A 22,665-nucleotide genomic window follows, 5' to 3' on the forward strand; every position below is an offset into this window, starting at 1 on the left:
CGGGGGACCCATGGGCTGAGGAGGGGCCCCCGACGTCAGCATCCTCGCTCCCCCCTGCAGCATCTGATACATCGGCTGAAAACCAGAAGAGACACACAAGACTTCATCAAATACTCAGAACACCAGAGAGAAAGAAATGTTTTAATATATTATTTAAAGTCACACTGTGAAACCTGCCTTACAAACACAGTATATATATATATATTAAAATTCAATAAAATAATAATGAAAACAAAGCTAAAAATCTCTTCACTTTAGCTTATAACTACTTCACTTCTTTTAAAGCTTGATTTTATATTCTCTGTTAATGTTTTAGCTACTTTTACTATGTTACGGAGCCCGTAAAAGATCATGGTAAAAAAAAAAAAATTTAAATTGTGGCCACAATATAGCTATAACGTGCGCACGAAATACTAATAATTACTAATATTAATATTAATATCATTCTTGGGTGCTTCCCGTATTTCTGGTGACAGCTGCACATTGTAGAGCTCTGAAACTTTAAACTTGATGCAGATGATTTAAACATTAAGCTCAGACACTGTGCTATGAAATCACTTTATTCTTTGGTCAAATCAAAGTGGAATGATTTTTATTGATCTGTGGTAATAAAGGATTGCGCAATTTTCTAATCAGGGTTCTATTAGCTGTAATATAGCAGTGTAAAACGGACTTCAGCCAATCAGCACCGAGCATAAAACATCATCAAAGTGTTGACATAATGGTTTAAAGGACATTTCATCAGAGTGATCAATAATATAGTGAACTTTTAATCTTCACTACAGACACATTCAGTAGTTCAGTCAGAGCAACGACAACCTGCAAATCAATACAAACTAGATTCTGATCACTGATAGGCTGATAGGTTCCCATGGCAACGTGATACATACAGTGAGCGCTACTGTAACTGCATCATTAAACGCTGCGTTCATATAACCTTTGTTTTCCCCCTCAGCTGAGAGTCTGACACACATGATGCTACTTTCAAAGGAGATGATCAGTGATAAAGGTTTTAGAGAAGGTGCGCTCGATTTGCTTGCGTGTATGTGTGTGTGTGTGGTGTGTGTGTGTGTGTATGAGTGTGTGTGTGTGTGTGTGTGTGTGTGTGTGTGTGTGTGTGTGTGTGTGTGTGTGTGTGTGTGTGTGTGTTTGTATTTTAAAATAAAAACTCTTTCATACTGTCCCTGTCCATCGTGTAGCTTTAGCCCCTCTAATGCCTCTACCTTAGACCTTAGAGAAGGTGCGCTCGATTTGCTTACCCAGTTGTCCAGGAATTATATTAATATTATTGATTAGTATTTCGTATGCACGTTATAGCTATATTGAGGCCACAATTTAATTAAATGTGCACACGTTTTATTAATTCGTGCATTGCATGATCCTTTACGGGCTCTCGTACTACGGACCATTATTGCTATTTTTTATTTTCCATCTTTCCCATTACATCACATTAATGTTTCCTTCTCTTTCCTCTTCTTAGTTCTTTTTTAAACGATTGTGTCGTCCTCCCGGGTCAAATTAACCCCGTCTGTTTTGACTGTTCCTTCTATTTTCCTTCCCTCTTCCTTCCTTCCTTCTGTCCTTCCTCCTTCTTTCCTTCCTCCCTTCCTTCTGTCCTTCCCTCCTTCCTCCCTCCCTCCTTCCTTCCTTCCTACATTCCTCCCTCCCTCTCTCCCTTCTTCCTCCCCCTCCTTCTCTCTTCTTCTCCCCTACCTTCCTTCTTCCTCCTTCCTTCTTCCTCCCTCCCCTCCTACCTTCCTTCCTTCTTTCCTCCTCCTCCTACCTTCCTTCCTCCTCCTTCCTCCCTCCTTCCTCCTCCCTTCCCTCCTTCCTTCTTTCCTCCCTCCCTCCTTCTTTCTTCCTCGCCCCTACCTTCCTTTCTTCCTCCTTCCTTCCTCCCCCCTCCTTCTCTCTTTCTTTCCTCCCCCTACCTCCTTCTTTCCATCCTTCCTCCTTCCTTCTTCCTCCCTCCCTCCTACCACCTTCCTTCCTCTCCTCCCTCTCCTCCTTCCTCCCTCCTTTCCTTCCCTCCTTCCTCCCTCCCTTCCCTCCTTCCTTCTTTCCTCCCTCCCTCCTTCTTTCTTCCTCCCTACCTCCTACCTTCCTTCTTCCTTTCCTTCCTTCCTCCTTCCTCCCCCCTCTTCTCTCTTTCTTTCCTCCCCCTACCTTCTTTCTTTCCCTCCTTCCTTCTTTCCTCCCTCCCTCCTACCTTCCTTCCTTCTTTCCTTCCCTCCTCCTTCTTTCCTCCCTCCCTCCTACCTTCCTTCCTTCTTTCCTCCCACCCTCCCTCCTACCTTCCTTCCTCCCTCCTTCCTTCCCTCCTTCTCCCTCCCTTCCCTCCTTCCTTCTTTCCTCCCTCCCTCCTTCTTTCTTTCCTCGCCCCCTACCTTCCTTTCTTCCTTCCTTCCTTCCTCCCCCCTCCTTCTCTCTTTCTTTCCTCCCCCCTACCTTCCTTCTTTCCCTCCTTCCTTCTTTCCTCCCTCCCTCCTACCTTCCTTCCTTTTTTCCTCCTCCCTCCTTCTTTCTTTCCTTGCCCCTACCTTCCTTCCTTCCTACCTTCCTTCCTTCCTTCCTTCCTCCCCCCTCCTTCTCTCTTTCTTTCTTTCCTCCCCCCTACCTTCCTTCCCTCCTTCCTTCTTTCCTCCCTCCCTCCTACCTTCCTTCTTTCCTCCCTCCCTCCTACCTTCCTTCCTCCCTCCTTTCCTTCCCTCCTTCCTCCCTCCCTTCCCTCCTTCCTTCTTTCCTCCCTCCTCCTTCTTTCTTCCTCGCCCCTACCTTCCTTCTTCCTTCCTTCCTCCTCCCCCTTCCTTCTCTCTTTCTTCCTCCCCCTACCTTCTTTCTTCCCTCCTTCCTTCTTTCCTTCTTTCCTCCCTCCCTCCTACCTTCCTTCCTCTTTCTTCCTCCTTCCTTCTTTCCTCCCTCCCTCCTACCTTCTTCCTTCTTTCCTCCCTCCCTCCTACCTTCCTTCCTCCCTCCTTTCCTTCCCTCCTTCCTCCCTCCCTTCCTCCTTCCTTCTTCCTCCTCCCTCCTTTCTTTCCTCGCCCCTACCTTCCTTTCTTCCTTCCTTCCTTCCTCCACCCTCCTCTCTCTTTCTTCCTCCCCCTACCTTCTTTCTTTCCTTCCTTCCCTCCTTCCTTCTTTCTCCCTCCTCCTACCTTCTTCCTTCTTTCCTCCCTCCTCCTACCTTCCTTCCTCCCTCCTTTCCTTCCCTCCTTCCTCCCTCCCTTCCCTCCTTCCTTCTTTCCTCCCTCCCTCCTTCTTTCTTTCCTCGCCCCTACCTTCCTTTCTACTTCCTTTCTTCCTTCCTTCCCTCCCTCCTTACTTCTTTCCTCTCTCCCTTTTCCCTCCCTCCTTCCTTCCTTCCTTCCTTCTTCTTCTTCCTCCTTTCCTTCCTTCTTCCTCCTTCCTTCCTTCTTTCTCCCTTCCTCCCTCCTTTCCTTCCTTCTTCCTCCCTCCTTCCTTCCTTCTTCCTCCCTTCCTTCCTTGACTTGAGGACACCAGGAGGGTTAAACATTGCTTCATCCTCTCTTTATGTGGTTATAATGTGAAGCACTGTGTGTAATTTATTGTGTAAAAGGTGCCATAAGAATAAAATTACCATTGTTATCATTACCTGTCCGTGGTAGTGGGGGGGCATGGCCTGGATCACCTGTCCGTTACTGCAGGTAGGACTGGGGGTAAGGTGAAGCCACCAGCGGGGGTCCGGCTGCCGAGGCGGCGGCTGAGATCATGGGGTTGGCGGGGGAGGCGTGGTGATCCTGACGGGGTCCAACCACCGGACCTGAAACACACAACACACAAACAAACATCTGTGACTCACAATAAGATAATGCAAGATCTTTCCTTCCTTCCTTCTGTTTGTCGGTCCTTCCTTCCTTCCTTCCTTCCTTCCCTCTGTCCTTCCTGTCTTCTTTTCCTTCCTTCCTTCTGTTTGTCTGTCCTTCTTCCTTCCTTCCTTCCCTATGTCCTTCCTGTCTTCTTTTCCTTCCTTCCTTCCTTCCTTCTGTTTGTCTGTCCTTCCTTCCATCCTTCCTCTGTCCTTCCTGTCTTCTTTTCCTTCCTTCCTTCCATCTTTCCTTCCTGTCTTCTTTCCTTCCTGTCTTCTTTTCTTTCCTTCCTCCTTCCTTCCTTCCTTCCTTCCATCTTTCCTTCCTTCCTTCCTTCCTTCTGTTTGTCTGTCCTTCCTTCCTTCCTTTCTTCCATCTTTCCTTCCTTCCTTCCCTCTGTCCTTCCTGTCTTCTTTTCCTTCCTTTCTTCCTTCCTTCCTGTCTTCTTTTCCTTCCTTTCTTCCTTCCTTCCATCTTTCCTTCCTGTCTTCTTTCCTTCCTGTCTTCTTTTCTTTCCTTCCTTCCTTCCTTCCTTCCTTCCATCTTTCCTTCCTTCCTTCCTTCCTTCCTTCCTTCCTTCCTTCCTTCTGTTTGTCTGTCCTTCCTTCCTTCCTTTCTTCCATCTTTCCTTCCCTCTGTCCTTCCTGTCTTCTTTTCCTTCCTTTCTTCCTTCCTTCCATCTTTCCTGCCTGTCTCCTTTTCCTTCTTTCTTTCCATCTTTACTTCCTGTCTTCTTGTCTTATTTTCCTTTCTTCCATCTTTACTTCTCACTACATCGTGCTCATGACTCTTCCAGTGACTCTCTGACCAATCAGAGGCCGGCAGTCTGATGACATCACGTTTAGTATCGGCTCGGCTCGGCAGAACTTCTGCTTTATGTTGTTACAGATTGAAAAGGTGAATATGTACCTTTGCCTCTGGGGAACTTCCCCTGGTTGACAGCCGGCATGGTGTACTGATACAGCTGAGGAGCCTGAGGACCAAACAATACACACATTACACTTATATCTGCTACAATAAGAATAAGTTATATAACTTTATGTATTTATCGTGTGTAAAGATTTAGTTCAGCAAACAAAGGAGGAAATATTTACATCCTTTACTCATTTAAACAAACTAATGTTGCTGCAATAACAGACTGAATTATAACATGTGACTGTTCTCATATATAATATATTATATTATATTATTATATTATAATATATTATATATTATATTATGTCTCATAATATAATATATTATATTATTATATGTCTCATATATATAATATAATATATTATATTATTATATTATATTATGAGACATAATATAATATATATTATATTATGTCTCATAATATAATATATTATATTATTATATGTCTCATATATATAATATATTATATTATTATATTATAATATATTATTATATGTCTCATATATAATATAATATATTATATTATTATATTATAATATATAATATATTATATTATTATATTATAATATATTATGAGACATAATATAATATATATTATATTATGTCTCATATATATAATATATAATATATTATAATATTATATGTCTCATATATAATATATTATATTATATTATAATATATTATTATATGTCTCATATATAATATATTATGAGACATAATATATATTATATATGAGACATATAATAATATAATATGTTATATTATATTATGAGACATATAAAAGGGTAATTTATAAGTCAATAATAATAATAATGAGTCATTTTTAAAGGACTGTAACTAATAATTAGTTTCATTATAATTCCAACTGCTGATTATGTTTTACTTTAATTAATAAGTTGATTGGTTGGTTTATATAAAATAATCAGAAAATAATGAAAATAATCAGAAAATAATGATAATAATGATAAATAACATAAACTGAATAAATATAAACACAGTCAGATCTAATTTCACACAGTAACAGTAACCTGGATGGAGTGTCCCTGGATGGAGATGGGGGACATGTAGGACAGGTAGTGTCCAGGTGGGCTGCTGTAGATGGCTCCGCCTCCCCCCGGCTGTCCCTGGGGGGTCAGGATGAGCGGGGAGGGGCTGGGCTGGTGGCGAGGGGGGGTGGGGGTCGGCGCCGGCTTCTGTCCCGACACAAACACAGACGTTTGATATGAATCATCATGATGTTATTTATACTTCACACAAACATTTAAATACATCTCCTGTAATTCTGAATATTCATTTAAAACACATTTAAAGGTTAAAGGACGAGTTCAGTTTTATATGAACATTAAGTTATAAGTGTTTTTATTACTGTGTGTGTGAGTATGTGTATGTATGTGTGTGTGTGTATATGTGTGTGTGTGTGTGTGTGTGTATGTGTATGTTTGTGTATGTATATGTGTGTATATGTGTGTGTGTATGTGTGTGTGTGTGTATGTGTGTATGTATATGTGTGTATATGTGTGTGTGTATGTGTGTATGTGTGTGTATGTATGTGTGTGTGTATGTGTGTGTGTATGTGTGTATGTATATGTGTGTGTGTGTATATGTATATGTGTGTGTGTGTATATGTATATGTGTGTATATGTGTGTGTGTATATGTGTGTGTGTGTGTGTGCATATGTGTGTGTGTGTGTGTGTGTTTGTATATGTGTGTGTGTGTATTTGTGTGTATGTGTGTGTGTATGTGTGTGTGTGTGTGTGTGTGTGTGTATGTATGTGTGTGTGTGTGTGTGTGTGTGTGTGTATGTATGTGTGTGTGTATGTGTATGTGTGTGTATATGTGTGTGTATATGTGTGTGTATATGTGTGTGTGTGTATATGTGTGTGTGTGTATATGTGTGTGTGTGACAGTTTCAAACTAACCAGCAGCGTCACGTTTCCTTTTATGGGAAGAAACTCTTTTGCGTTTGGATTCAACGTGGAGTTCTTCACCTGCCTGAAAACATTTAAACAAACAGAAGATTAATAAACTATAAAAAACAACCAGGAGGGTCAAACACATCTTAGTTCTTTAGAACGGACGGACAGGATGAAGGAAGGAAGGATGGAAGGAAGGAAGGAAGGACAGATGGAGGAAAGGAAGGACAGATGCAAGGAAGGAAGGAAGGAAGAACAGATGCAAGGAAGGAAGGAAGGAAGGAAGGAAGGACAGATGCAAGGAAGGAAGGAAGGAAGGACAGATGCAAGAAAGGAAGGAAGGAAGGAAGGAAGGAAGGAAGGACAGATGCAAGGAAGGAAGAAAGGAAGGACAGATGCAAGGAAGGAAGGACAGATGTAAGGAAGGAAGGAAGGAAGGAATGAAGCAAAGAAGGGAGGACAAATGCAAGGAAGGAAGGAAGCAAGGAAGGGAGGACAGATGCAAGGAAGGAAGGAAGGAATGAAGGAAGGACAGATGGAAGGAATGAAGGAAGGAAGGAAGGAAGGAAAGAAAGAAAGAAAGAAATAAATAAAAAAAGAAGAAAGAAAGAAAGAAAGAAAGAAAGAAAGAAAGAAAGAAAGAAAGAAAGAAAGAAAAAGAAGGACAGTGGGTCGGTTCTGGCTCACGGGCCTCAGTTTGACCTCCCTGCTCTAAGCAGTAGTATTAATGTTACCATGGTTACTTACGTTGCAGCTACAGCCACAGACTCGCCGCTCTCTGCACACGCTTCCTCACCGCCGCTGCTGGGAGGAGCCGGCTGGGTTCCCTCTGTGGACTGAGGACCGGCTGGAGCTGCACCCGGGGCGGGGGGGGTGGAGGTGGGGGAGGGGGCGGGGTCGGTGGGCTGCTGCAGATCCTGAGCAGAGGAGGCGAGGAGGGAGGCGACGGGTTTGGGTGGTGCAGCAGAGGAAGAGGAAGAGTCGGCAGGTGGAGGAGGATCTGCAGAGGACGGGCTCGCTGAAGGAGACGAGCTCGGCTGCAGCTGAGACACACAAACAAACACAGATTAGGATTTTTTACAGCTGGTAATAATTTTACTGTTTAATATTCACTGAACATCATCAGGAGTCTGAATTAAAAAACATGTAAAGATACAAGAAGCTGCTGACATGATAAACTATGAGAAACATCTATGGCAACACACAGCGCCACAATTGAACATTTGAACCAAAATGGCCGACTTCCTGTTGGAGTTATGGTATGGGTCAAAGAGGCTTTTTTCTGTGTCTTTACATGATACATATGTGTACCAAATTTCATTCACCTACATTATTCTGGAGCGAGGGGCTCAATTCTTTAAATTTGCAGTGGCGCCATTTGGTCCAGCAACTCCTGTTTACGGCGAAACATCGAAATTTGCTGCATCGCCACGGCAACCAGGTATAACGGAGGAAAAATATTTTGATGAATTTTTATCACCAATGTCTTTTAGATGATTCTGAGTGAATTTGAAGTCGTTTAGATTTAATCTCTAGGAGGAGTTTGTTCAAGTATGATGCGTGGAAATCACGAAAACGGTGCCAAAATCAAGAATTCAAATCAAAATGGCCGACTTCCTGTTTGAATTAAGGTATGGGTCCAAGAGACTTTTTTGTTTGTCCTTACATTCTACATATGTGTCCCAAATTTCGTTCACCTACGTCCATCTGGAGCAAGGGGCTCAATTGTTTTCATTTGCCTAGGGGGCGCTATTGAGCCATTTTGGAACGCTCATTTCCACAAGTCATTAAAATATTGAATTTTAATGATTCGTGGAAATGAAGAATAATTCCTACAGATTCAATAAATATGTAAAATCTCTCACCCTGAACTCTTTGCCGAACTTGCGGAGCTCCTCCAGCTGAGATCTCTGCTGGAGAGTCGGAGCTGAGAGAAGAGGAGGAGAGGAGGAGAGGAGAGGTAAAGTTTAACATCTGCTTATTGATTATATATTAAAGTGAGAATCAGAAATCTTACCTTTCTTTCCTTCCTGACTGGACACACTCTCTGTTCTCTCTTTAGCTGCTGAGCTCAGGATCTCGTTCACTGTGGAAGACAAAAGAAAATGAGATTTCCTGCATTCATATACTTGTAATATAAACTGTATAGCTGTAGTTATAGCAGACTTCCACAGAGGACAGGGCAGAAAAAGGCACAAATTAAATTAAAGGAGACTCTGATGAGCGTATCAACATATTCATACTATGGGTTTTGGTAGCTGCTTCATATTAACACCAACAAAGCAGCGTTTTAACAGTGAAGGACTTAATAATGCCTCACCATCGACATTGAAGAGCGGGGTGGGGCCGGAAGGTTTGGTGGTGGTTGCCGCGGTGACGGTGGATGAAGAGGAGGAAGAGTCCAGGTAGGCAGGGCCAGCCAGGGGGACGTCCTGCGGAGGAGGGGCGTCTGGTTTCGGAGCACGAGACACTGACGGGTGGAGACAGAGAGAGAGAGAGAGAGAGAGAGAGAGAGAGAGAGAGAGAGAGAGAAAGATGAAAGGATTCAAAAACAAAACAAACTCAACCTGAAATGCAACGGTGCACGAGTGAAGTTCAGTTTAAAGGGGGGGGGGGCATGTTCTGTTATTTACATCCTGCTCTGATGTTGGATATTAAACATGGTCATAGTTCCTAAACTTGAGGAGAACGTTTGTAGAAATGCTGCAAGTCAAAATTCAGGCCTTCAATCTGTACTGAACGCTTCATCTGTGAATTCTACCTTTATTTTCATTATGCTCATAATCAGCTGTCCGTTCTGGTGTCTTGGTTGCTAAGGTGGTTGCTAAGGTGGTTTCAAAGGTGGTTTCAAAGGTGGTTACTAAAGTGGCTGCTATGGTGATTACTAAGGTGGTTGCTAAGGTGGTTACTAAAGTGGTTGCTAAGGTTGACCATTCTGTTCTGTGGTTGCTAAGGTGATAACTAAGGTGGTTGCTAAGGTGGTTACTAACGTGGTTGCTAAAGTGGTTTCAAAGGTGGTTGTTAAATTTGTTACTAAAGTGGTTGCTAAGGCGGTTGCTAAGGTTGACCATTCTGTTCTGTGGTTGCTAAGGCGGTTGCTAAGGTTGTCCATTCTGTTCCGTGGTTGCTAAGGCGGTTGCTAAGGTTGTCCATTCTGTTCCGTGGTTGCTAAGGCGGTTGCTAAGGTCTCTCCACTCTCAGGTGTGATTCAGCTCTAACGTGTAAGGATGTGATTTTAAGAAGTTGAACATTTGGAGTAAAGAAGGAAAAAAAGAAGTAAAATCCTTAAAGAGACAGGAGCTAAAACAGCCTGTTAATAGACAGAGGCTGAACTGAGGCGCTGCATAAAGGACCAGTAGAAGATAAATAAGGAGTTTTTAACTGGAAATCATGTAAAGATATTCCAGTAGAGACACAGAATAATAAAATAGAGCTGCAGATGTGAAGAACTTTAAAGGTAAAAGTAGCAGCAGTCTCTTGTCTCATATGAGCCTGCAACTTGCATCATTTAGTGTTAAACTTTTAATTTAACAATATCTGATTGTTTCTGATGCTCTGCAGCTTTTTTCCTATATATGTGTGTCTTCTTTCTTCTGCTGTAATCAGGGCTGTCTTGCAAAAGAGAGAAGACAACGTCCAATTTGCACTTTAAATTAAATGAAATCAAAAATTTTATAGTGGTGTTTAACAGTGTTGTTTCTGACAGTTCAGTTATAAATAGCTTCAGGAGAGTTTCCTCTTGCACCAACCTGCAGGTGTAGACTGAGAGTTTGGCGTCCGCAGGGTTCGGCTGCTCTGGAGTCTCTGGGATTTTGGGGAAGTTCTAGATACAACTGAGATAAAGAAGAAAAAGAGTCAAAACTGACAAATCAAAAACACACAAACATCCTGAAGATGATCCAATACTGACGAAGAAGAGTTTTGAATCAATGTTTTAGAAACTTCAGGATTCAACATACTGTTTATGACAACTCAACGTCAGCTCACAACCTCTTGACTTCTACTTTATCATACATTTCTCAAAGAAGAACATTACTGCACATGCTCAGTAGCGTCTGCTTTGAAAACATGATTATTACTCTTTTACTTCATTGTATTTTTATTTATAATTCTTATTTTCTTTTGTGTGCATCTCTCTCAATTTTTTCTTTTTCTCTTTGTAATTTATTCTTTCATTTTTAATCATTTTCTTCATGTTGTCACTTCGTTGTGTCTTATTATAAAATCACTTCCTGGTTCCTTCGTACCTCCGTTGACGGACGAGCGGCTCGTGTCGGCGAGCGCCTGCGGATGCGACATCGAGTGCGTCAGAGCGTGATTGGAGCAGGGAGGGCTGCCGGCCGCCGGCGGGCTCGCCTGCGATTGGTGAGGAGAGTAGGCGGTTCTGACGGACAGCGGGCTGCTCCTATCAGAGGCCGGCTTCGGGGAGGACGAGCTGGGCGGCGGGTGTCTGGAGGAGGAAGACGGACCGGCGCCTCGGCCGGAGGACGCAGCGCCTCGGCCGGAGGACAGGCCGATCTCTCGAGCTCTCTGAGGGAGAGGAATGTATTTTCCTTCCCTGGAAAACACACGGAGGAAAAGAGCAGTGAGAGGGAATGCTGGGGAGCTGATGATGAGACATTTAATGACTTATAAGACCTTTTAAAACCACTGCTGCCACAAAGGAATACGATAAACTAGACTGCTGCATACATAGTTATGAGTTTTATTGAAATTGAAAAAGAAGCGAGAAATAAACTTATATCTGCTACAATAATAAGTTATGTTATATTTTATATATGAATAACTTTATGTATTTATTGTGTGTAAAGATTTTATTTTTACTGTATGCGACACTTCAACCTGTTTTCAAGCAAGGAAGGAAGGAAGGGAGGGAGAAAGAAAGAAAGGAAGGAAGGAGGGAAGGAGGGAACGAAAGAAGGAAGGAAGGAAGGAAGGAAGAATGAAAGAAAAAAAGAAGACAGGGAGGAAGGAGGGAGGGAAGGAAGGAGGGAAGGAACGAAGGAACGAAGGAAGGAAAGAAGGAGACAGGGAGGAAGGAAGGAACGAAGGAAGGAAGAAAGAAAGAAAGAAAAAAGACAGGGAGGGAAGGAAGGAAGGAAGGAAGAAAGAAAGAAAGAAAGAAAGAAAGAAAGAAAGAAGACAGGGAGGGAAGGAAGGAAGGAAGAAAGAAAGAAAGAAAGAAAGAAAGAAAGGACGGAGGACCGGACTGGACCCGTCAGCGGCCCTGTTCTGGCCCGCGTGCCTGATGTTGACCCACCTGCCGGAGGAGAATCCGGGGCTGCTCCTGTCCTCCTTCTCTCGGACCACTGAGCTGTATCTGTCCTCTTCGCTCCGGCCCTCGTCGTTCTCTAAGGAGACTCTACGTCGGTACTGCACGCTGCCCTCGATCTCGTTAGCTAACCGAGCCGCTCGCGCCTCCCGCTGCCGGTACACATCCGAGGTCCCCTTCTCCAAAGGCATGCTGGGAAATACGAAGACACGAAGACACGAAGACACGAAGACACAGACAACAGGAATGGACTCCAGATCAGCACCAGGGAAGTTGTTGAAGAACTTTTCTATGAATATATATTTTGTTTTTCTAATGTGTGATTTGTCTTTCGTGAGTTCCCATTTAACCTTCAGGTACTAATAAAGAAACCTTGAAATCGATACAGCACAGTATTGCGATATTTTGCGTGGCAATACTGTATCTATGGCTGGGTATCGTGGCTAATTTCCTAAATCGATTCGACTTCGATTCAAAAGGTTCTGAATCGATTAATCACGATTTGATTCAATCTGCTCTTAAATAATGAAAATGTCTCGACTGTGTTACAAAATACTAATGTACTTTATTTTTTCTCTTCACATTAAACAACAGGTTTTAAGTGCAAACTTGTAAATTGGACAGTTTAAACTTGAGCTGTAAACAAAACTGTCTCAAGTCTCAAAAGTGCAATTTTGAAATTAGAAAGGAAAACAAGTGAAAGTGAAAGTGGACTAAAACATTACATCACTGCAGATTGCATTAAGGCTGTTTATTAAAGTAACCCCTGGCGTTGTATATCTGTTTGTTTCACTATGTTCATATTACTACTGCTGTTTCACAACATATTGTTTTTTGTAAATTATGCCAACCAATAAAGCTTTTAAATAAAACATTTAAAAAAAAAAAACTTCATGGGTATCGTGATAATATCGTATCGTGGAGCCTCTGCTGATTCCCTCCCCTCTATATACATAAGAGTGATAGCAAACCTAATACATGTATGTATATAATAGAAAATGAGAGTGCATGTTACTCACGTGTACATGGAGAGACTGGAGTCATATGTGGACTTGACTCCGTACGCCTCCTCGTTAAACTTGAACATATCGTTGGCGTCCCAGCCGTTGGACTGCAGACAGAAACATCAAACACCTCTGTGAGTAAAAACGTGCTGAAATAATAATAATAATAATGATAATAATGATAATAATAATAAAAATAATAATAATAATAACAATAATAATAAAATAAAAATAATAAAAATGATAATAATAATAATAATAATAATAATAATAATGATAATAATAATAATAATGATAATAATGATAATAATAATAAAAATAATAATAATAATAACAATAATAATAAAATAAAAATAATAAAAATGATAATAATAATAATAATAATAATAATGATAATAATAATAATAAAATAAAAATAATAAAAATGATAATAATAATAATGATAAAATAAAAATAATAAAAAATGATAATAATAATAATGATAATAATAATAAAAATAATAATAATAATAAAATAAAAATAATAAAAATGATAATAATAATGATAAAATAAAAATAATAAAAATGATAATAATAATAATAATGATAATGATAATAAAATTAAAATAAAAATAATAAAAATGATAATAATAATAAATAAAATGTCCTTCCTTTCCTTCCTCCCCCCTTCTCTATTTCTTTCCTCCCTCCTACCTTCTTTCCTCTGTCCTTCTTTCCTTCCTTCCTCCCTCCCTTCCCTCCTTCCTTCCTTTCCTTCCTCCCTCCTTCACTATTTCTTTCCTCCCTCCTACCTTCTTTCCTCTGTCCTTCCTTCCTCCCTTCCTCTTTTCCTTTCTCCTTCCCTCCTACCTTCTTTCTTTCCTTTCCTTCCTCCCCCCTTTCCTTCTTCCTCCCTCCCTCCTACCTTCCCTCTTTCCTCCCTTCCTCCCTCCTTTCCTTCCTCCCTTCCTTTATCCCTTCCTTCTTTCCTTTCCTTCCTCCCCCCTTTCCTTCATTCCTTCCTTGCCCCCCAAAAAGGTAAAAACAGATAAGCTACAGAGAGTGTGTGTGTGTGTGTGTGTGTGTGTGTGTGTGTGTGTGTGTGTGTGTGTGTGTGTGTGTGTGTGTGTGTGTGTGTTCTCTCACCGCATCCGTCTCCAGCTCAAAGTTTTCTCCGTTCCCGTCTCCGTCCCACCGCTGCAGGACTTTCTCTCTGTGCTCACCGTTCACCCGCGATGAGCTGATGGCCGTGTCAGTGAACGTATCTACACACACACACACACACACACACACACACGCACACACGCACACACACACAGTCACACACACACACACACACACACACAAATAAATACACACACACACCTTTCTATATAAAACATGAATACAGCCCATCATACATGAGCAACAGCTGCGCCCCCTGGTGTCTGAGAAGAGAATTACACTTAACCCAAAACACACAGCTCCTACAATTATCATCATTATTATAATGTTATTATTTTATTATTTTATTTATTATCATTATAATTATTATTGGTATTATTATAATTAGCATATTTTATTTATTGCCATTATTATTATTATTTTTTTTAATATATTTAATATTATCATCATTTTAAATTATTATTATATTTTATTTATTGTCATTATTATTACTTTTCTTTCTTTGATTTGATTTATTATTATTATCATCATATTAAAATAATTATTATATTGTATTTATTGTCATTATTATTTTCTTGTTTTAATATTTATTATTATCATCATTTTTAAATTATCATATTTTATTTAATGTCATTATCATTACTTCTTTTCTTTGATTTATTATTATCATTATTATCATTATTTTTGTAATTATTATTATATTTTATTTATTGTCATTAATATTCTTTTCTTTTAATTGATTTATTATTATTATTATCATATTAAAATAATTATTATTTCATTTTATATATATATATATATATATATATATATTTATAATATAATATATATTTGATTTATTTTAATAGTGAGGTAAAAACAGATCTGCATCCCTACTGAACTATTTTTACCTCACTATTTATTTATTTATTATAAATTGTTTTTAGATTATTACTATAATAATTACTATTATTATTATTATTATTATTATTATTATTATTATTGAAATGCCTTTTCTGCACTTTTTGTTTTAGGGGAACACAGTTTTGTTTCTTATGTACCTGAGAAATGACAATAAAAGCTATCTTGATCTTGATTATTATTATTATTATTGTTCTTTTATTATATAATAATAATTATCCCTCTGTGCGTCTGGTTACCTCTGACAGCAAAGCTCAGGTCGACATCGCGGCAGGTCATAGTGACGAGGTCGGCGGGACTGAAGATCATCGTGTCTGTGATGTCTTCAATCTTGGGTGAAGAGGACTGGCTGCTTCCTCCTCCTCCTCCTCCTCCTCCTTCCTCGCCTCCCCCACCTTCATCTCCATCACTGCGTTTATGAACAGCATCCACAGCCAGCTCACACTAACACACGCACACACACACACACACACACACACACACACACACACACACACAGGGTTCAGTCACTTCAGTCCGAGCACTAAGAGAGAGAAAGAGTTAAATAATCGAAGCTTTTTCCACCTGTGAGCTCAGAGTCTTGAAGATTCCTTCGTACACGGCGCCGTTTTTCACTCTCACGTCACAGGTGGAGCCCTGCAGACAGGAACAGGAACAGGAAGAGGAATGAGTCAGTCTGCCCCTCCAAAATAAAGCCACAACAAAAATACGACAGTGAACTCACCACGACTGCTGTGAGGAAATGAAGCATCCGCGCGTTGTTGTAAACGCCTTCAAATATCTGCAGAGAGACGAGAAGCAGACTGTAGTCACATGATCTGCACGATGACATCACCACACTTTTATTTTTATTTTTATTTTATTTATATTTTTTATTGTAATTTAGCTGTTATAACTTATAAACGTTTAACCCTCTTGTTGACCTCGAGTCAAGGAAGGAAGGGAAGGAAAAGGAAGGGAGGGAAGGAAGGAAGGAAGAAGGGAGGAAGAAGGAAGGGAGGGAAGAAAGGAAGAAGGAAGGAAAAGAGGGAGGAAGGAATGAAGGGAGGAAGAAGGAAGGAAGAAGGAAGGGGGGGAGGGAGGGAGGAAGAAGGAAGGGAGGGGGGAGGGAGGGAGGAAGTAAAGATGGAAGAAGGAAGAAAAGGAGGGAGGAAGGAAGCAAGGAAGGGAAGAAGAAGGAAGGAAAAGAGGGAGGAAGGAAGGAAGGAAGAAGGAAGGAGGGAGGAAAAGAGCGAGGAAGAAGGAAGGAAAGGAGGGAGGAAGAAGGAAGGAAAGGAGAGAGGAAGGAAGGAAGGAAGGGAGGGAAGAAGAAGGAAGGAAAAGAGGGAGGAAGGAAGGAAGGGAGGAAGAAGGAAGGAGGGAGGAAAAGAGGGAGGAAGAAGGAAGGAAAGGAGGGAGGAAAAAGGAAGGAAAGGAGAGAGGAAGGAAGGAAGGAAGGAAGGAAGGAAGGGAGGAAGAAGGAAGGAAAGGAGAGAGGAAGGAAGGAAGGAAGGGAGAAAGAAGGAAGGAAGGAAAGAATGAGGGAAGGGAGGAAGAAGGAAGGAAAGGAGAGAGGAAGGAAGGAAGGAATGAAGGAAGGGAGAAAGAAGGAAGGAAGGAAGGAAAGAAGGAGGGAGGAAAAGAGGGAGGAAGAAGGAAGGAAAGGAGGGAGGAAGGAAGGAAAGGAGGGAGGAAGGAAGGGAGGGAGGAAGAACGAGGGAAAACAGGGCGGGAGGAAGAAGGAGGGAAAAGAGGGCGGGAGGAAGAAGGAGGGAAAAGAGGGAGGGAGGAACTCCTTAATAACGAGCTGCTTGAACTCACTAAACTGCTGACAGCAGAGGATTGAGTCTGTGACGGCGGTTTCATCGTGCTTCTCGTCCTGCAGAGAGTAAAAAACAGAAACATTAGTGAGAAGCTCTTTAAACTGATGAAGCAGAGATTACAGGCAATGTCAAATATAACACAGAAGAAGAAGAAGAAGAAGAAGAAGAAGAAGAAGAAGAAGAAGAAGAAGAAAGGAAGGAAGGATGGAAGGAAGGAAAAAGGAAAGATGGAAGGAAGGAAGGAAGGATGGATGGATGGAAGGAAGGAAGGAAGGAAGGAAAGAAGGAAGGACGGATGGAAGGAAGGATGGAAGGAAGAAAGGAAAGATGGAAGGAAGGAAGGAAAGAAGGATGGATGGAAGGAAGGAAGAAAGAAAGGAAAGATGGAAGGAAGGAAGGAAGGAAAGAAGGAAGGAAGAAAGAAAGGAAAGATGGAAGGAAGGAAGGAAGGAAGAAAGAAAGGAAAGATGGATGGAAGGAAGGATGGAAGGAAGAAAGGAAAGATGGAAGGAAGGAAGGAAAGAAGGATGGATGGAAGGAAGGAAGAAAGAAAGGAAAGATGGAAGGCTGGAAGGAAGGAAGAAAGAAAGGAAAGATGGAAGGAGGAAGAAGAAGAAGAAGAAGAAGAAGAAGAAGAAGAAGAAGAAGAAGAACTTTAGTAGATAAAAAGATAAAAACTAATAATACAAAACTTATACAGGTCATCTGATATCAGCCTATCACAGATATATATATATATTGGTCTTTATACAGATTTTATTCTTTAAGATCTATAGTCTTCGTTATTTTATGTATATTTAATCCTTCTTCCTAATTCAAGTGTAATATATGCATGTTTATATTTATATGGAAGGTTTACTGTATATGACCTTAACTAACTCTACTTTACAGTAACGCAGCATTTCAAGAACAACAATGATGAAATATCACAATATTACAAAATATACATTATAAAGCAGGAAGATTAAAGTCATTAAAGGGCCACAAATAATATCTGATGAGGGAGGGATCCATAAAAAGAAGGAAGGAAGGAAGGAAGGAAGGAAGGAAGGAAGGAAGGAAAGATGGAAGGATGGATGGATGGAAAGAAGGAAGGAAGTAAAGATGAAAGGAAGGAAGAAAATATGGAAAGAAGGAAGGAAGGATAGATGGAAGGAAGGACAGATGGAGGAAGGAAAGAAAGATGGAAGGAAGGAAGGAAAAAAGGAAGGAAAGAAAGGAAGGAAAGAAGAAGGAAGGATAGATGGAAGGAAGGACAGATGGAGGACGGAAGGAAAGATGGAAGGAAGGAAGGAAAGAAGGAAGGAAGGAAAGAAGAAGGAAGGATAGATGGAAGGAAGGAAGGAAGGAAGGAAAGATGGAAGGAAGGAAGGAAGCAAGGAAAGAAGGAAAGAAGCAAGGAAAGATGGATGGAAAGAAGGAAGGAAGTAAAGATGGAAGGAAGGAAGAAAGGACAGAAGGAAAGATGAAAGGAAGGAAGAAAATATGGAAGGAAGGATGGAAAGAAGGAAGGAAGGATGGAAAGAAGGAAGGAAGGAAGGAAAGAAGAAGGAAGGATAGATGGAAGGAAGGACAGATGGAGGAAGGATAGAAAGATGGAAAGAAGGAAGGAAAGAAGGAAGGAAGGAAGGAAAGAAGAAGGAAGGATAGATGGAAGGAAGGACAGATGGAGGACAGAAGGAAAGATGGTAGGAAGGAAGGAAGGAAAGAAGAAGGAAGGATAGATGGAAGGAAGGAAGGATAGATGGAAGAAGGAAGGATAGATGGAAGAAAGGAAGGAAGGAAGGAAAGAAAAATGGAAGGAAGGAAGGAAGGACAGATGGAGGAAGGAAGGAAAGATGGAAATTAGGATGGAAAGAAGGAAGGAAGGAAAGAAGGAAGGAAAGAAGGAAGGAAGGAAAGAAAAATGAAAGGAAGGAAGGAATGACAGATGGAAGGAAGGAAGGATAGAAGGAAGGAAGGAAGGAAGGAAGGAAGGAAAGAAGGAAAGAAGGAAGGAAAGATGGAAGGAAGGATGGAAAGAAAGATGAAAGGAAAGATGGAAGGAAGGAAGGAAGGGTGGAATTAAGGAAGGAAGGAAGGAAAGATGGAAGGAAAGATGGAAGGAAGGAAATAAGGAAGGAAGGAAGGAAAGAAGGAAGGACACATGGAAGGAAGGAAGGATGGAAAGAAGGAAGAAAGGAAGGAAGGAAGGAAAGATTGAAGGAAGGAAGGTTAAAAAGGAAGGAAAGATGAAGGAAGGAAATAAGGAAGGAAGGAATGAAGGACAGATGGAAGGAAGGAAGGAAGGAAGGAAGGATGGAAGGAAGGATGGAAAGAAGGAAGGAAGGAAGGACAGATGGAAGGAAGGAAGGTAAGATGGAAGGAAGGAAAGAAGGAAGGAAGGAAGGAAAGATGGAAGGATGGATGGAAGGAAAGGTGGAAGGAAGGTAGGATGGATGGAAGGAAGAAAGGAAGTAAGAAAGGAAGGATGGAAGGAATGAGGGAAAGCTGGAAGGATGGATGGAAGGAAAGATGGAAGGAAGGAAATATGGAAGGATGGAAGGAAGGAAGGAAGGAAGGAAGGAAGGAAGGAAGAAAGGAAGGATGGATGGAAGGAGGGATGGAAGGAAGGAAATATGGAAGGAAGGAAGGAAGGAAGGAAGGAAGGATGGAAGGAAGGAAGGATGGATGGAAGGAAGGAAGAAAGGAAGGATGGATGGAAGGAAGAAAGGAAGGATGGAAGGAAGGAAGGCAGGAATGATGGATGGAAGGAAGGGTGGAAGGGAGGATGGAATGTTTTAAGGAAGGATGAAAGGAAGAAAGGAAAGATGGGTGGAAGGAAGGAAGGAAGGAAGGAAGGAAGGAAGGAAGGAAGGAAGGAAGCAAGGATGGAAGGATGGAAGGAAGGATGGAAGGAAGGAAGGAAAAAGGACGGAAAGATGGAAGGAAGGAAGGAAAAAAGGAAAGATGGAAGCACAGATGGAAGGATTTAAGGAAGGATTTAAGGAAGGACAGATGGAAGGATAGAAGGAAGGAAGGAAGGAAGAAAGACAGGAAAGATGGAAGGAAAGATGGATGGAAGGAAGGAAGGAAGGAAGGAAGGAAGGAAGGAAGGAAGGAAGGTTTTAAGGAAGGATGGAAGGATGGATGGAAGGAAGGAAGGAAGGATGGAGGATGGAAGAATTTAAGGAAGGAAGGATGGATGGAAGGAAGGAAGGAAGGAAGGACAAATGGAAGGAAGGAAGGATGGATGGAAGGTTTTAAGGAAGGATGGAAGGATGGATGGAAGGAAGGAAGGAAGGATGGATAGTGGGCCTAATATAAACATTAATATATAAATACTTAAACGACATAAAGACGAAGTGAACCGTTAACAGATATTTTGAAGCGTTGAAATGAACCAGATATTAAATCAGCAGCTGCTCCCAACGTGAGAACAATAAGAACCACCTCCACAACAAACAGGCTGCAAACACAAAGACTGTCCCCGGCTAGGGAGCCTCAAACCCGGCCACATTATAGCAACTCATGCGGTGGTCACCTCAACCGGCTCCTTTGCAGATAAAGCGGAATAAACGCAATCAGCTGCTGTAGATGTTGTTGTTGTGCAGAATAGTAACAAAAAATATATATTATAAAAAAAAAAACCCAACTAGCTCTGTGTGCTAACGATGGTAGCTTCGCGTCGATTTTTTCTTTTACGCAACACAAAGATTTAAAACAATAAAAACAAAACAAGCTGACAGCCGAGAGAAGAGCGTGTGTGTCGGATATACTTCTTAGTCATGTGCATCCCTGTTGATCCAGAGCCGTCGTCGTCCCAGCAGGAGAAGTCACACACACGGTTTGACAGGCCGAGAAACACCGCTGCAGAAAAACAACAACAACACACACAGTGAGGAGGGAGCGCTTCATTTACTCACATGGAGGAGAGGAGGGGGGAGGATCAGGCGGGCGGAGTCGCGGTGGAAGAAGTAGGTTAGGAAGAAGGGTTATGAGTGATGTAGTATGCAGTATTACAGTAAAAGTACTGCAGTATTATAGTAAAAGTACTGCAGTATTATAGTGATGTAGTATGCAGTATTACAGTAAAGTACTGCAGTATTATGAGTGATGTAGTATGCAGTATTACAGTAAAAGTACTGCAGTATTATGAGCGATGTAGTATGCAGTATTACAGTAAAAGTACTGCAGTATTATGAGCGATGTAGTATGCAGTATTACAGTAAAAGTACTGCAGTATTATGAGAGATGTAGTATGCAGTATTACAGTATTTGTACTGCAGTATTGTGAGTGATGTAGTATGCAGTATTACAGTAAAGTACTGCAGTATTATAGTGATGTAGTATGCAGTATTACAGTAAAAGTACTGCAGTATTATAGTGATGTATTTTGCAGTATTACAGTAAAGTACTGCAGTATTATGAGTGATGTAGTATGCAGTATTACAGTAAAAGTACTGCAGTATTATGAGCGATGTAGTATGCAGTATTACAGTAAAAGTACTGCAGTATTATAGTGATGTAGTATGCAGTATTACAGTAAAAGTACTGCAGTATTATAGTGATGTAGTATGCAGTATTACAGTAAAGTACTGCAGTATTATGAGTGATGTAGTATGCAGTATTACAGTAAAAGTACTGCAGTATTATAGTGATGTAGTATGCAGTATTACAGTAAAAGTACTGCAGTATTATAGTGATGTAGTATGCAGTATTACAGTAAAGTACTGCAGTATTATAGTGATGTAGTATGCAGTATTACAGTAAAAGTACTGCAGTATTATAGTGATGTAGTATGCAGTATTACAGTAAAGTACTGCAGTATTATAGTGATGTAGTGGTTTGGTCCTCTGACTGATATATTATTATTATGACATCATTAGATTATTAATAGTGAAGCATCAGTGTTAGAGCAGCATGTTACTGTTGTAGCTGCTGGAGGTGGAGCTAGTTTACACTACTTTATATACAGTTAGCTAGTTTAGTCCAGTGGTTCCCAACCTAGGGGTGGGGCCCCTCCAAAGGGTCAGCAGATAAATGTGAGGGGTGGTGAGATGATTAATGGGAGAGGAAAGAAGAAAAAACTAAGTTCTGATACACAAATGTGTTTTCAGTTTTTGGACTTTTTCTCTAATCTTTGATTTTTGCTGAAATATTGGATCATTTGAACATTTAATGAAATGAAAGCATGTGAGAAGTTTAGAGGGAAAAATCAGTATTTGGTGGAGCTGTTAACAACTCATAGACATCTGAAATGTGAGCCGACTACACACTGCTGTCTGGTTTCATCTTTAACAATGTGTTGTATTTATAAAGCTTGTTATATTATCCATTGTGTCAAATCTGCATCTGAAAAGTAACTAAAGCTGTCAAATAAATGTAGTGGAGTAGAAAGTACAATATTTCCCTCTGAGATGTAGAAAGTAGCATCACATGGAAATACTACAGTAAAGTACAAGTACCTCAAACTGTACTTAATAAATGTTCTTAGAGCAAACTGACTCTAAACATTGTTATTTTGTGTAAAATCTTCTTCATGATTCTTTTATCTGTGAATGTTTTGACTCCACATAAACCGGGCTGACCCGACCGCCTCAAACAAACGCACCATTCAAAAGCCCCGCCCATTGATCCACCGGAGAAGCCCATTGGACGAGCTGTCTGTCAATCACCTCTGACCTTTCCTCTCATTGGTCCGCCTTCATGTCAATCGCCTACGTCACAGCGAACGCTTCAGGTCACAACATGACAATGACGCCGAGGAATGTTTTTATTTGTTTTGATGATTATTTCACTAATTAAACATGATTCATTAAACACGTGAGCTGCTTCATTCTCAGGACGAGTAGCAGGACAGTTTTTTAAAGGCTGATATTCATTTATTTAGAGGAAAAAGACAATAAA

At 40.8% G+C, this 22,665-nt stretch overlaps 1 protein-coding gene across 1 annotated transcript in view; it reads right to left on the reverse strand.

The window, feature by feature from the left end:
- atxn2l (ataxin 2-like) overlaps positions 1 to 20,712 on the reverse strand; it is a 25,658-nt gene extending 4,946 nt beyond the window's left edge. The window contains 20 exon segments of the mRNA XM_062438415.1: positions 3 to 75; positions 3,614 to 3,661; positions 3,663 to 3,781; positions 4,737 to 4,800; positions 5,771 to 5,935; positions 6,663 to 6,735; positions 7,404 to 7,699; positions 8,522 to 8,583; positions 8,674 to 8,742; positions 8,977 to 9,126; positions 10,406 to 10,489; positions 10,904 to 11,214; positions 11,917 to 12,120; positions 12,948 to 13,039; positions 14,057 to 14,175; positions 15,214 to 15,418; positions 15,539 to 15,610; positions 15,699 to 15,755; positions 16,775 to 16,832; positions 20,535 to 20,712. Of these exon segments, the coding sequence (XP_062294399.1) occupies positions 3 to 75; positions 3,614 to 3,661; positions 3,663 to 3,781; positions 4,737 to 4,800; positions 5,771 to 5,935; positions 6,663 to 6,735; positions 7,404 to 7,699; positions 8,522 to 8,583; positions 8,674 to 8,742; positions 8,977 to 9,126; positions 10,406 to 10,489; positions 10,904 to 11,214; positions 11,917 to 12,120; positions 12,948 to 13,039; positions 14,057 to 14,175; positions 15,214 to 15,418; positions 15,539 to 15,610; positions 15,699 to 15,755; positions 16,775 to 16,832; positions 20,535 to 20,551 (2,338 nt within the window). The 5' untranslated portion in view covers positions 20,552 to 20,712.
- Positions 20,713 to 22,665: the final 1,953 nt, after the last annotated feature.

The sequence above is a fragment of the Scomber scombrus genome, chromosome 18, assembly GCF_963691925.1.
Source record: "Scomber scombrus chromosome 18, fScoSco1.1, whole genome shotgun sequence".
Taxonomy (NCBI): Eukaryota; Metazoa; Chordata; class Actinopteri; order Scombriformes; family Scombridae; genus Scomber; species Scomber scombrus.